At 43.4% G+C, this 15,318-nt stretch overlaps 1 protein-coding gene across 5 annotated transcripts; it reads left to right on the top strand.

Moving 5' to 3' along the window:
* The first annotated feature begins 958 nt into the window (after nt 1–958).
* Nucleotides 959–7,921, top strand: LOC139562998 (interferon regulatory factor 8-like). 5 transcript variants are annotated; one of them, XM_071381224.1, is made up of 9 exons: nt 959–1,098; nt 1,366–1,539; nt 3,608–3,791; nt 4,081–4,172; nt 4,428–4,536; nt 5,259–5,306; nt 5,419–5,823; nt 6,021–6,136; nt 6,680–7,921. In XM_071381224.1, exons 2-9 carry the CDS (start codon nt 1,366–1,368, stop codon nt 6,875–6,877), a joined length of 1,326 nt encoding a protein of 441 aa, XP_071237325.1. In that variant the 5' UTR covers nt 959–1,098; the 3' UTR covers nt 6,878–7,921. The 5 variants fall into 5 exon arrangements, with proteins under 5 accessions (XP_071237325.1, XP_071237323.1, XP_071237324.1 ...); XM_071381222.1 differs by having other exon boundaries at nt 4,081–4,181; XM_071381223.1 differs by having other exon boundaries at nt 4,078–4,172.
* The last annotated feature ends 7,397 nt before the right edge of the window (nt 7,922–15,318 follow it).

Here is a 15,318-nt window from a genome sequence, read left to right as displayed (position 1 = left end):
TATATACATTTTCATAGAAGCTTTTAAAATTGAAATGAATCGTGGTGGACCATTTTTGATACACACGTGAAACTGTTGAGTGTGAAAAACCCATCAGCGTTGCAGTTCTTGACACACTCAAACCAGTGTAACTGGCAGCTACTACCATACCCCATTCAAAGGCACTTCAATATTTTGTCTTGCCCATTCACCCTCTGAATGGCACACATACACAATCCATATCTCAATTGCCCCAAGGCTTAAAAATCTTCTTCAACCTGTCTTCTCCCCTTCATCTATACTGATTGAAGTGGATTTAACAGGTGACATCATTAATAGATCATAGCTTTCACCTAGATTCACCTGGTCAGTAAATGTCATGGAACGAGCAGGTGTTCTTAATGTTTTGTACACTCGGTGTATAGTCCTTTCAGTACAAGGCCTATGAATAAGCATGTTGGCATTAGAGACTTTGTATTTTTTTTGGGACACTTATTCTCACGAAATAAAAACTAATTAACATGGTAACATGATAAACACTTTATAATTGCATCTATTTCAGCGTACATATCAGTCAACCATAGCCAACCTGAAAGTTACCCTGCCTACACCTACATTATGTTTGAATGTAGCCTAAACTGTAGTAAAACCTGCACAAGTGGGGGTTTTAGTAACGAAGGAACAATACCTGTTGGGCCAACCTTTACAGTAAAATGTATTTTATGACGCTGTGAAATCCCCTTTATCCTTTACTAATTATTATCCAGGGTTGTTCAATACCCCGCCGTCTGTAGCCAACTGTGGCATAGACCCTACGATATCTCCTGTCAGATGATTTCTTGTAAATGACACTGCGTCGAAGAACAAGACTTCCGGATTGGGTTGTCTATAAGTATTTCCCAAACCTTATTGGATACAAATGAAACGCATCCGTCCAATCAGCCTCCAGTCAATGTTTCATTCATCTGAAAGAAGATATTAAACTGTTATGCGAGTAAAGACTTATTCTATTGACGCTGAGACATCGACTTGGTATTAAGGTTTAACAATAGTCTTCAATAAGCTATTTGAAGGATATCTCAAGGATATCTAAAATACTTATCAATACAAAAATAAAAGGTAAGATTTAGTTGTCTTTGTTTTAACTCTTCAAGCGTGTTCCCTTTGCTACCTATATAACAACGTAGGCTATTAGAAAATTATAGTTGTTATGAAATAATAAACCATTATTATCTTGTTTTACTTTTTGCTCTCTCTCTTTGTCTCTCTCTCTCTCTCCCCGTCTCTCTCTCTCTTGAAATAAGTTCCTAATTATCACAAACAAGCATAAAATAAAATAAAACGTTTAGCCCATACAGTGACATATCTTATGAATGTATATTACAGATGTCTATAAACCCGGGCGGTCGGAGGCTGAAACAGTGGCTAGTTGAGCAGATCCAGAGCGGTCAGTACCCGGGGCTGGTCTGGGAGGACGACAGCCGCACTATGTTCCGTATCCCCTGGAAACATGCTGGGAAGCAGGATTACAACCAGGAGGTCGACGCTTCTATCTTCAAGGTGGGTTCATTGACACAAATTTCAAACCAGGATTGTGTTGATAGCGGTGGATTTGAGAGCATATTTAGATCACCGATATGTGTAGCCTTACGCACGACTTTTGGAGAGGCACATATAACACACACTTTTTTCCCGCGCCTACAAATAGAGCAGGTGTGAATTACGTTTTGTTGCTTTAACTAAAACATTCTCACCACCTGTAACACACATACGATACACATTAATTGTTGAGTATGCGCCTACAGATAGAACGGGTGTGAATTACGTTTTGTTTGTTTAACTAACACATTCTCACCACCTGTAACGCACATATAGGTTACACATTAATTGCAGAGTATGATGACAATACGTTGATCTATGAGTCATGGGGCTCTATTTTAACTAACACAATACTAAATCTAAGTGCTGGCAGTATCTCTTGTTCTGGGGGTGTGTCAGAAATATTGTTGCTGTTTTCATAGCCAGAATTATAAGCACAATAGCTGGCAGTGGCACGAAAGGGCTGGGTTTTGATGAATAAACAAGTTGTAGGTGTGACAAGGTCTTGTAGGTGTGACAAGAGCTCAACACATTCCATGGCTTAATAATGCATGCATTTGTCTCAAGTTCTGTAGGTTATTGATGATCTTTGCATTGTCATCTACTCCAATTCCTGCTGGTCCATTGTGGATTGATACTAAAGCTTATTAAATAGCATAGGCTACAGTAATGAGTAATAGTAACAGTAAAAAAAAGAGTTAGCTCAATAGCCTATGTTTGCAATGTTGTCAGTCAACAGTGTTGTAATTGGCTTCAATGAGCCTAGCCTATAGCCTACATGTCTTTACGCATCGCACTTCTTCTAAAATAAAGAACACTAGGTTCCCGCAAATCACATTGTATGTGTGGGGCACGTTATCAATAAGCAAAATATAGCATAGGCCTACCGTTGATAATGCATTATAGGACTGAATAATTTAAATACATTTGGAGGAACGTGTCTTTGGTAACCAGATGAAATGCACTCTGTGGAGATGAGGATGGATACTTGAACAAGCGAAATGAACTACGCAGGTATGTGAATTTTGAAAAATGAAAAAGCATGAGAGCGATAACCTCCAAAATATTTCTACGCACTCTCAGCAGACCATTAACCCCCTTTTCCATAGGCTACTTGGCTAATGGCCAGGATAAAAAATATGCATCTATGCAATGCTGATAAATCGGCCTTGAATAAGGGGAGGTTAGGCTATGCTCATGAAAAAATTTATATAATTAAACTAAATGAAAGCAATCGTTTTTTTATGTTTCTAAATAAGAGATTCACTGGCATAAAAAGCACATCTCTCTTCCATGGTCACTGTGCATTAAACCTGGATAGGCTACCTCTCAAAATCCATGCCATTATCAGCTGTGTTACTGTTAACCTGCTTTTTGTGAGTCTTAAAACTTCCCATTTGCGCTCCATGAAATTGTCACTTTTGCGCTTGTTTACACCTCAAATATTGCCACCCCTCCTCCTCAGATGTGCCTCTCCAAAAGTCGTGCGTAAGGCTACACATATCAGTGCAAGCGAGCTGATTTTAGACAGGTAAATTGCTGAACCTGGCGTTATGGCTGGAAAATGCCAGTGTACCAGTTTTTACATGATGAAATTGCAAACTAATCTGCATTTGACACTTGCGCCTCCTTGGAGCCAGCTAAAATAGAGCTCATGGTCATAATAAGACAAGCAGAGAAAAATGACATTGAAAATCGAATATCTTTGTGTAATTATATGTAATTATAACTTAACAGTTAACAAATAATTTAAACCAGAACCTGTCCAGTTTCATGTCATTACAATTCAACCTTTGTTTTATGTAACCTACCTGTATTTATCATGTGATTCATTGTATTCTGGCTATGAAAGTAGTTGAATTCTAATTACTTCTATGTATGGCTTCATTGTGGACTTTTGTAATCTCTATCGTTCAGTTCCAGACCTTTTTGAATATAACAAGTTGTTGATAGCACCAGCAGGTATGTGTTATGTTTGGATGTGTGTTACTATGGCTCTCGTTCTAATGCACCTGCTCCCTCCCTGCAGGCCTGGGCTGTGTTTAAGGGGAAGTTTAAGGAGGGGGAGAAGGCTGAGCCTGCTACATGGAAGACCAGGCTGCGGTGTGCCCTGAATAAGAGCCCTGACTTCGAGGAGGTGGGAGACAGGTCCCAGCTGGACATCTCTGAGCCCTACAAGGTGTACCGCATCGTCCCCGAGGAGGAGCAGAAGAGTGAGTTCATATTTCACTATGGAGACATTAGAATAATGAACATTATAAACACCTGTATTGAATGGATGTAGAGTCAAATTGCACCAATGCAAATTATTTATTAAAAGTCACTAATGTTTCAGCAGCAGGACGTTGCCTTGATCAGAGTTGAAAACTCAGAAATCCGGACAAAGACAACTTGCTGCTAAAACTTGATTTACATTTGACCATCAGCCTTTTCCGTAGTAAATAGAAAGAATAGCTGTGATAATAAGACTAACAACCATGCTGTCCCCCTCTGCTCCAGCAGGTAAAAGTGCAGCAGCAGCTTTGACATCTAGCCCTGGTGACAGTACTGACATGGACTGCAGCTCTGCACACCTGGAGGAGCTCATCAAAGAGGTAAAACAGGTATGTTTTCTTACTTCCATCAATTTCTTCCCTTCCTCTCTCTGTCTATATTTCTCACCGACTTCACTCACTCTGTTTTTCTGTTTTCTTGTTTTAATGTCTGTCAAGTTTTCCCTCCTTTTCTGTCTCTCTATCCTCCACTATCAACTATATTACCTCTTCTGTTTCTAAAGCAGCTTTTATATGTATGGTTGTTGATGTATGGTTATTAGAGACTAATTGCATGGTGTGTCATTCCATTGTCAGTCTTCCAGTGATGAGTACCTTGGCATCGTCAAGAGGAGCCACTCTCCCCAGGAGGATGGCTGTAGGATGCAGCCCAGCCCAGAGTACTGGTCCCAGGGCAGCGTCAGTGGTAAGGGTCCTTCTCCACTCAGTCAACGGTTATTTTCTTTAGCAGTGTCATCCAATCTAGTGGAGTATCTCCAACATGCAGTGGTGTCATGTCCATTTAAACACTTTCATACAGTGGCGACTGGAACATATGTCAATTATCTGATCTATTTAATTAGAGTTAGCAAATGCCTATACATCATATTGTCCTTTGTTAAAAGTATCTGTCTAGCTGTTTTCCATGAGGACATTTTCTAGAGAAACTTGCATGTTTATGTCTCCTGTATCAAAGTGTGCATTATTGTGGTATGTTCTATGAGGCTACAGCATGAGGCTCCAGTTCCTCCTTTGTGAGAGTTGAGATTTATTTGTTTAAAAATAACTGCGTATCTATAGCGATGCAAAACTGCGACATTACCTTGCAGTTATGGCTTCTAACACAGGCTTGTTTACATGATTCTAGAATTCTAGAGGGGGAACGATTTGCTCATTTCCTTTAGCACTTTGCTGACTAAGGTGTTTTTTTCTTGGTCACGCCGCCTGTTGTGCTTGACGGGCTGTATTTTTTGATGAAATGACAAACCATGACATGATAGAGGGGTGAGATGTTTTTCACGGTCACTCAAGATCATTGCATCTTAACGAGCATGCTGCATATGTAAGAGGAAGGCCATATTTGAATTTCATGATAGAAAAAATCTATACCACAAAGTCAGTTATCTTTTTTTTTTTATTACCCTGCAGTCTTCCCGGGGCATCAAGATCCCTCGCCAATGGGTTCTTTCAATGCCGGTATGTTTCCTCAGTATTTCTAAATACAAATGTATTTATTTCCATTCCTCTGCGAGACTTAATAGAAGACAATGCGGTGGCTTACTCAACACTTTCCTCCCTCTGTTTCCAGCCTTCTCCCAGATGATCATTAACTTCTTCTATGGTGGGAAGCTGATGGACAGCGTGGTGACATCTCATGCTGATGGCTGTCGTATCTCTCCGGGTCAGCCTCCCTTGGTCCAGCACAGGTCCCCCTACGGTCTCCCAGACAGCCTGCAGAACGTCTGTTTCCCTCCCGCTGAACTCATCGAGGTTGAGCGCCAACGCCATGTCACCCGCAAGCTCCTGGGGCACCTGGAGAGGGGTGTGCTGGTCCGTGCCAACCGCGAGGGCATCTTCATCAAGAGGCTGTGCCAGAGCCGTGTGTTCTGGAGCGGGCTGGGGGGATTGGGCCCCCACTACAGCCCTGGGGGGCCCTGCAAACTGGAGAGAGATGCTGTGGTCAAGATTTTTGACACAGGAAGGTTCTTCCAAGGTGAGGAGGAAGGAACTCATGTTGTTTTTGTTGTTGATTTAGGATGTTGTGCTCTGAAGAGGACAGGAATACATGTACTCTTTACTGACAGACAGATACTCTTTGGAGTACATGCCTTCACTCATCAGTGTGCAGTTATGATGAAGCATTCTCTGTCTGTGTAATAAGTTCTTCTCTGTCTGCTTTGTTTGTCCCAGCTCTCCAGCTGTACCAGGAGGGCCAGCTTCCCGCCCCTGACCCCATGGTGACCCTGTGTTTCGGGGAGGAGCTTCATGACCTCAGCACAGCCAAGAGCAAACTTATCATCGTCCAGGTAACAGAGGTTATATCCCCTGGATCACTGAAACATGTGGTATCCCCCCAGCACAGTCCCAGAATGTGTTTGAGTAAATAGAGGTAACTTCAGTCTTCAAGGTGATTTGGTCAAAAGGGCACCACTACACTCTTAGAAAAAAGGGATCCAAAGGGGTTCTTCGGGCTGTCCCCAACCCTTTTTGCTTCCAGGTAGAACCCTTTTGGGTTCCATGTAGAACCCTCTAGAAAAAGGTTCTACATGGAACCTAAAAGGGTTCTATCTGGAACCAAAAGTGTTCTACTTGCAACTAAAAAGGGTTCTTCAAATGGTTCTCTTATGGGGACAGTCGAAGAACCCTTTAAGGTTCTAGATAGCACCTTTTTTTCTAAGAGTGTACCTTAAAAATACAAGCTGAGCTAACAGTTACCTCTCTTCTTCTCTCCCTGTCTGGTTGTGTTCAGATCACTCCAGTCTACTGTCAGAAGCTGGCAGACTGAGCTTACAGTTCCCCCTCTCCTTTTCTCCCTCTCTCCTTCTTTCTCTGTCTGTGCTCGGCTACAGGTCACTCCAGTGAACTGTCAGCAGCTGTTGGAAGCAGTGAGCATGCGTCGTTCCCAGTACAGCAGTCCTAACCTGGAGATCCAGTCAGACGAGCTGCAGGCCGGGGAACAGATGGCCCGGATCTACCAGGACCTGTGTAGCTACACCGCCCCCCAGAGGGCAGCCTGCTACAGGGACAACATGCCCATCACCGCCTGAACAGAGCACCTTCCTTCACTCCCCCTCATTGATGTAACAAGAAAGGACTGACATGACATATGGTGAAATATGTCACTAACATACACTTCAGCCTCTCACACCTTTTAGCCCTTGCTTACACCATTCCAATGCTTTTCAATTCTTCAGAGCCAATGAGCAAGAGCATACTTTGATGAATGGAGAAAGAGATGGGATAGAGGGTCAGAACAAAGGCAACACTTGCAAGGTGTGAACTGATAGGACCCAAAGCTATGCAGCTTGGGTGTTACAGAGGCACTGTGTGTCACGAAAGGGAATTACTATACAACCGTATTACAAATGGTGCTGTAAAGGTATTAAAGGGTTTATTACTCATCAAATGTACCACCCCAGTAAGTATACCACATGTTTCCCCCAATCCAGAAGAAAAATAGTTAAAATGTAATACAATTCAGAATAAATAGTGTTTTGAACTATTCTGTCCTGTAAACCTACTATCATCAAGGTTATCACTATTCGTTTTTAAACAACATGTGGTTAATTTACTACAGCAGTAAAGTTGATTGAATAAACCCTGAAGTGTTGAATGTTATATTAGAATTTGTGTGTCTATCGACTGACTAGCTTTTGTGTGATTTGTTTGTCAGATTTCTCACTTGCTTTTAATGTATTTTTATTATGGAAAATATGATTGATATTCAATCCAATACGCCATACTAGTCATCATATCAGAGTGTATATACATTTAAACATTTTAAATCAAGGGCCAGTATAACTGTAAAAGGAAGGCAGGACATTTAGCTACCAGTACACCAGATTACCTATTTTCTTTATATGTAGAACATCCTAAACTTTTAAATTTGTTCTATTTGTACTGTAGAAACATACTGTAGACGTACTGTAGAAACAACATTTTCATATACTGTATGAGAGATTTTAACAGCAACATGATTGCTTGGATTGTATTTGATATAGATAGGTTTTACTATCGTATTCTGCCCACTGTTTTACTCTCTCTGAATTCATTTTTCAAACTTTGAAATAAATATCAAACTTTTCAGTGAATCTCTTCATTTGGCTTGTATTTTATTTATGAGCTGTTATACAGCAATATCTATAAAGTCACTTACTGAAAGTATCATTGATTGAGGCTTTGATGATGGCTTGAAAACCACAGCTAAAACTATTCAGCACACCATAGGCCAGAATAAATGGTAAAATTACATATTTTTTCTGTGTGTGTGTATTTCATTGAATACTTTCAAAGCTGCAGCCAGCCTAAAAGCCAGCCTAAAAAAGCATCTTCCAGAGAAGTGTACCCATACTAGCCACCACCGACTGTTCCATGGCAGTAGCGCTCCTTGTCACAATAGTATATAAGGAACTCCTTCACATGCATCCCACAAGTGAACTTACATCCCACAAGTGGAATCGCGGGTGTCTGAGTAAGTGAATGAGTATATTAGTGATGGAACAACAGCCAACATTTTCTATTGTTGGTCAGAAACCATAGAGGACGGACCTTAGAAAGGGTACTATAGAGGAGTGAAACTAGTGTCTAGGACATCCCCAGTGAGTAAGACATGGCTGATGGAGAAGGAGGATGACAGCAGAAGAAGAGAGACAAAGGTCATTGTGATCTCCCCATTCCTTCTGTGGGGGATTCATTATTTGTTCTTCTCATTGCTGGTAACTTCTAGAGAATGGGCTATTTTCCCATCTCCATTCATGAGAAACTACTCAAGTACAAAAGAACAACCTACACAAAACACAAACATTCACCCCCCCCCCCCCCCTCCCCTCACTCTCAGTTCCACTTCACACCCACACAGATATTAGAGTTCTCAGGTCATTCAGCACTTATTTATTTGGAATTCAGCAACAAAACATTGCTAACATGCCACACACGTACTCGTACACTCTCATCACAAACAGTCTAGGTAATCTATTTCACTTGACTTGTGCCTGATTCACACTACAGGGATGACCAGAACCGTACTGGCTCGGATACATTTGTGTGTGTGTGCGTGTGCGTGTGCATGTGCGTGTGCGTGCGTGTGTGCGTGTGCGCGTGTGGTCCACAGACATGTAGAGGTGTTACACGTCTGTCAGACCCCTCCACAGGGTTTCAACGAGCAGGAACTGACTGCAAGCCATCAGAAACTGTCAACGGAAACCAAGTCTACCCCCCAAATAAGATCAGTCTGAGTCTAGGCTAATTTAACCCCCTGTGTCTCTAATATTCAGAAGAATAGCCTATTGACTCTACTTATGTGATCTGGCCAGGACAATAATAACTAGAGCTCAGACTTCCTGGTCAGATCAAGTGGTCAGGAAAAACTGCTGTCCCTAGTTATAATGAGAAAAATTGGTTATGGGGGGATAGAGTGAGGTTATGCACGAAGCACGAGCCTATGTTTTCTGTCTACAGTTGCAGTATCTGCAGTGTGATGTCTCCTGTGTTGCAAGGCTGCCTTGTGGTGTCTGAGGCTTCCCACAATAAATGATCATAAAAAAGCAAGTCTTCCATTTAACATCAGCAGCTGTGGTGGTAGCATACAGACACTACAGTAGTAATGGAATGGAATGTTCTCTACACATATAAACTCAGCAAAAAAAGAAACGTCCTCTCACTCCTTTCAGAAAACTTAACATGTGTAAATATTTGTATGAACATAACAAGATTCAACAACTGAGACATAAACTGAACAAGTTCCGCAGACATGTGACTAACAGAAATTGAATAATGTGTCCCTGAACAAAGGGTGGGTCAAAATCAAAAGTAACAGTCAGTATCTGGTGTGGCCACCAGCTGCATTAAGTACTGTAGTGCATCTCCTCCTGGACTGCACCATATTTGCCAGTTCTTGCTGTGAGATGTTACCCCACTCTTCCACCAAGGCACCTGCAAGTTCCCAGACATTTCTGGGGGGGAACGGCCCTAGCCCTCAGGTCCCAGACGTGCTCAATGGGATTGAGATCCAGGCTCTTCGCTGGCCATGGCAGAACACTGACATTCCTGTCTTGCAGGAAATCACACACAGAACGAGCAGTATGGCTGGTGGCATTGTCATGCTGGAGGGTCATGTCAGGATGAGCCTGCAGGAAGGGTACCACATGAGGGAGGAGGATGTCTTCCCTGTAACGCACAGCGTTGAGATTGCCTGCAACCTGCCTTACAACAGGCCTACAAGCCCTCAGTCCAGCCTCTTTCAGCCTATTGCGGACAGTCTGAGCACTGATGGAGGGATTGTGCGTTCCTGGTGGAACTCGGGGCAGTTAGTGTTGCCATCCTGTACCTGTCCCGCAGGTGTGATGTTCGGATGTATCGATCCTGTGCAGGTGTTGTTACACGTGGTCTGCCACTGTGAGGACGATCAGCTGTCCGTCCTGTCTCCCTGTAGCACTGTCTTAGGCGTCTCATAGTACGGACATTGCAATTTATTGCCCTGGCCACATCTGCAGTCCTCATGCCTCCTTGCAGCATGCCTAAGGCACGTTCACGCAGCTGAGCAGGGACCCTGGGCATCTTTCTTTTGGTGTTATTCAGAGTCAGTAGAAAGGCCTCTTTAGTGTCCTAAGTTTTCATAACTGTGACCTTAATTTCCTACCGTCTGTAAGCTGTTAGTGTCTTAGCGACCGTTCCACAGGTGCATGTTCATTAATTGTTTATACTTCATTGAACAAGCATGGGAAACAGTGTTATAACCCTTTATAATGAAGATCTGTAAAGTTATTGGATTTTTACGAATTATATTTGGAAAACAGGGTCCTGAAAAAGGGACCTTTCTTTTTTTGCTGAGTTTATTATGCCAGATCTAGAGACACTGACATACACTTCAGCCTCTCACGAACTAACAAGAATCATCAAAGAAATTAAAGATTAAATAAAGAGGAATTACTATTCTCCAAAGTATTTCCTTGAAAATCTGCTTTTTCTCTTTTTGGTTTTGTGGCCAGATTTGTTGCTTACTTCTCTGAAAATGTCAAGATGTCTCTGAAATGGACTGTAGAGTCAGCAATGACCCCCCCCCCCCAATGTTTTGGTCTGTGAATCCCCTCATCCTGTTTCATCATATTCACCATTGACACACAAACACACAGGAAACAAAAATATGTCATTTTTCCCATGTGAGCACAGTCGTATGTAAAAGCAGAACACAACAGTAGCATTTACTGTACTGCTATGTTTTTCATTTATTTAATTTTGATGTGAAACAAGAATTGCGTTCATTCAGTTAACTTAACATCTAGGCTACAAACCAAAATAGAGACATAAAAAAGGAACTAAGGTCAGGACGTGACAGTACCCCCCCCCCCCCCCCCCCGAAAGGTGCGGACTCCGGCCGCAAAACCTGAACCTATAGGGGAGGGTCTGGGTGGGCATTTCATTGCGGTGGCGGCTCTGGTGCGGGACTTAGACCCCACTCCACCTTAGTCTTGGCCCACTTAGGTGGCGCCTCTGGAGTGGCGACCCTCGCCGCCGACCCTGGACTGGGGACCCTTACAGCGGGCCCCGAATAGGCGGGAGACTCTGGCAGCGCCGGACAGGCGGGAGACTCTGGCAGCGCCGGACAGGCGGGAGACTCTGGCAGCGCCGGACAGGCGGGAGACTCTGGCAGCGCCGGACAGGCGGGAGACTCTGGCAGCGCCGGACAGGCGGGAGACTCTGGAGGGAGGAGACGGAGAGACAGCCTGGTCCTTGGAGGAGGCACAGGATAGACCGGGCCGTGGAGGCGCACTGGAGGTCTCGAACTAAGGGCCTGCACAACCCGTCCTGGCTGGATGGTGATTTTAGCCCGGCACACGGGACACACAGTGCGCAGAGCCGACGCAGGATATCCTGGCCCGAGGAGACGCACTGGCGGTCTGGAGAGCAGGGCTGGCACCATCCGTCCTGGCTGGATCCTCACCCTAGCCCGGCAGATGCGGGGAACTGGAATGTAGCGCACCGGGCTCAGAGCACGTATTGGAGAGCTGTAGCGCCGAGCTGGCACAGGACGTGCAGGGCTAGGGAGGCGCACAGGAGGCCTGGTGCGTGGGACTGGCACAGTCTTCACCAGACGGCTAGCACGCACCTCAGGACGAGTATGGAGAGCTGACTAAGGTCACATCAAATCGCGGACACGCTCCGTCGGGCGGATGTCGTGCCTCATGCACCAACACAGCAGCTCTCTCATTGCTCTCTCCTCCAATCTCCCCATCAACTCCTTCACAGTCTCGACTTCGCTTCCTTTGCTCACCTCCAATTTCACCCCATAGCCCGGGGCCTGACCAGTCCCATGATCGCCACGGTAAGCACGGGGAGTGGGCTCAGGTCTCCAACCTGACTCTGCCACACTCCCCGTGTGCCTCCCCCCCAAAAATTTTGGGGGCTGCCTCTCGGGCTTCCTTGCCAGCCGTGTTCCCTCGTATCTCCGGTTCCCTTCTCCTGCTGCCTCCGCCTGTTCCCATGTCCAGTCCTCTTCTCCACACTGCTTGGTCCTTTGGTGGTGGGTAGTTCTGTAACGATCGTCGTCCTCGTCTGATGAGGAATAGGAAGGATCGGACCAAAATGCAGCGTGGTACGTGTCCATGTTAAATTTATTAAACTGAACACTGAATACAAAATAACAAAAGTGAAACAACAAAAATCGAAACAGTCCTATCAGGTGACACAACACAAAACAGGAAACAACTACCCACAAACACAGGTGGGAACAGGCTACCTAAGTATGGTTCTCAATCAGAGACAACGATTGACAACTGCCTCTGATTGGGAACCATACCAGGCCAAACACATAGAAATACAACACACAGAACAAAACATAGAACGAACAACATAGAATGCCCACCCCAACTCACGCCCTGACCAAACCAAAATAGAGACATAAAAAAGGAACTAAGGTCAGGACGTGACAACATATGAGATCGTTTGCCTTTTTTAAAGAAAGACAACATTTACAAGAAACAATGCATGTGAAGCTGTGGGTAGAGTCATATCTAGTGGCAAACACTTTGTTTTCTTCTCTCACTTGTGTTCAATATTATACATGTTTGTATAACCATACTATCTTCTGTATATGTTTTTCATTTTCTTAACTGTATTGAGATGTGTTTTGAATACTGTATTGTGACTACTGTTATCAAGTTACTGTATCAGTGCTGATGATTGGATGATACTGTATCATATGAATCCTGGTCTCAATAACCGCAGGGACAAGGTGGAGAAGCAGGTAACAGAAACCCAGGACAGGATGTGGAGAAAGACTGTGTGAATTGCCATGAATAAGGGACATACAGTAAATACATACCAGATTAAAGATTGACAGTTGTTGTTGATGATGCTTTAGCTGCCCCACCCAAATAGATGATAACTTAAAGTTCAAAGGTCTTGGTGAGATCTACAGGTGCATTCCCACATAACCTTTTTGCTAAATGGTATTTTCTACTGCTTGTTTCAAATGATATCATTGTTTTATTAATTTGTTAAGTGATGTTTTTGTTTATAAAGCCCTCCTTTATAAACTTCCTCCGTACCTTACTTCATTTTTAACTTACAGACGTACAAGATACCAGACCCGGTCTCAGGGAAGGCTAAATCTGGAGATCCCCTCCATCTCCACTGAGTTAGGTAAATCTGCTTTTAGTTTTTTTGCACATGACTTGTGGAATGATCTCCAAGGCTCTCTAAAGGTGGATGAATTGGTGCCTCTAGGGCATTTCAAAAGGATGATTGTGGAAACTTTACTGAAGAATGATTCTATGATTGTGTTTTGCTTTTCGTGTATTGATGTTTATTTATTTAACCTTTATTTAATTAGGCAAGTCAGTTAAGAACAAATTATTATTTACAACAACAGCCTAACCCGGTAAAACCCTAACGACGCTGGGCCAATTGTGCATCGCCCTATGGGACTCCGAATCACGGCCGGTTGTGATACAGCCTGGAATCAAACCAAGATCTGTAGTGACGACTCTAGCACTGAGATGCAGCGCCTTAGACCGCTGCGCCACTCGGGAGTATAGTGATGTGTATTGATTTGTACACAAGGCTCATCTGTGAAAGAGAGATTGGTCTCATCATCATTTCCTGTTACAATAAAGGTTAAAAAAACATTTGACATAGTAAATACCAAGTGAGAAGCAAAAGCATAACCAAGACATACACAAAACAACAGAATTCAATATTATGCTAGAACCTGTGATTTCCTAAGAAAAGGATCTTTGTTATGCAATCAGAGTGAGTTGGGAGTTTGACTTGTGTCTCTGGGGAGGAGTGGGTTAGAGACAAGCATGTGTGACACGAGAATAGTCATCAAGAGAGGAACTGGGAGAGCAGCGAGAACACTGAGGTGTGGAGAGACAGGTGGAAAGGGAACCCACATCCTGGAACCTGGAGGATAGACACAAACACACACACACACCCACATGCATTCACACAAACCACAAACACACACACACACATTGGCCAGCAGTCCAGGGTTGTTTCCTCTAATCAGTATCGGTTCACTTATGTCCCTCTGACCCCAAACCCACCACCAAGCCCCTCTGGGAGGGGTCCCTGCAAGGCGGGGGAGCCACGAGCGCTGAGGGTCTATGCGCCTTTTATCTCACACCTATCTCTACATTTTATGAATTTTTTAAGTGACACTCCTTTTTCATGTCCACATGTAGCAAGCAATCTACATGGACTAGTAGGTGAGACAGACAGGTAATATAGTTGCCATGCATCTACACTGAACAAAAATATAAATGCAACATGCAACAATTTGAAAATATTTTAATGAGTTACAGTTCATATAAGGAAATCAGTGAATTGAAATAAATTCATTACGGCCTAATCTATGGATTTCACAATACTGGGAATAAAGATATGCATCTGTTGGTCACAGATACCTTTAAAAAAAGGTAGGGGCGTGGATCAGAAAACCAGCCAGTATCTGGAGTGAACACCATTTGACTCATGCAGCGTGACACATCTCCTTCACATAGAGTTGATTAGGCTGTTGATTGTGGCCTGTGGAATGTTGTCCCACTTCTCTTCAATGGCTGTGCAAAGTTGCTGGATATTGGCAGAAACTGGAACATGTACAATACCTGTCAAAAGTTTGAACACACCTACTCTTTCAAGGGTTTTTCTTTATTTTTGCTATTTTCTCCATTGTAGAGTAATAGTGAAGACATCAAAACTATGAAATAACACATATGGAATCATGTAGTAACCAAAAACGTGTTAAACAAATCCAAATATATTTTAGATTTTAGATTCTTCAAAGTAGCCACCCTTTGCCTTGATGACAGCATTGCACACTCTTGGCATTCTCTCAACCAGCTTCACCTGGAATGCTTTTCCAACAGTCTTGAAGTAGTTCCCACATATGCTGAGCACTTGCTGGCTGCTTTTCCTTCACTCTGCTGTCCAACTCATCCTAAACCATCTTAATTGGGTTGAGGTTGGGTGATTGTGGAGGCCAGGTCAT

This window comes from Salvelinus alpinus, chromosome 33, assembly GCF_045679555.1.
Source record: "Salvelinus alpinus chromosome 33, SLU_Salpinus.1, whole genome shotgun sequence".
Taxonomy (NCBI): Eukaryota; Metazoa; Chordata; class Actinopteri; order Salmoniformes; family Salmonidae; genus Salvelinus; species Salvelinus alpinus.
This window is presented reverse-complemented; position numbering and strand designations above follow the sequence as displayed.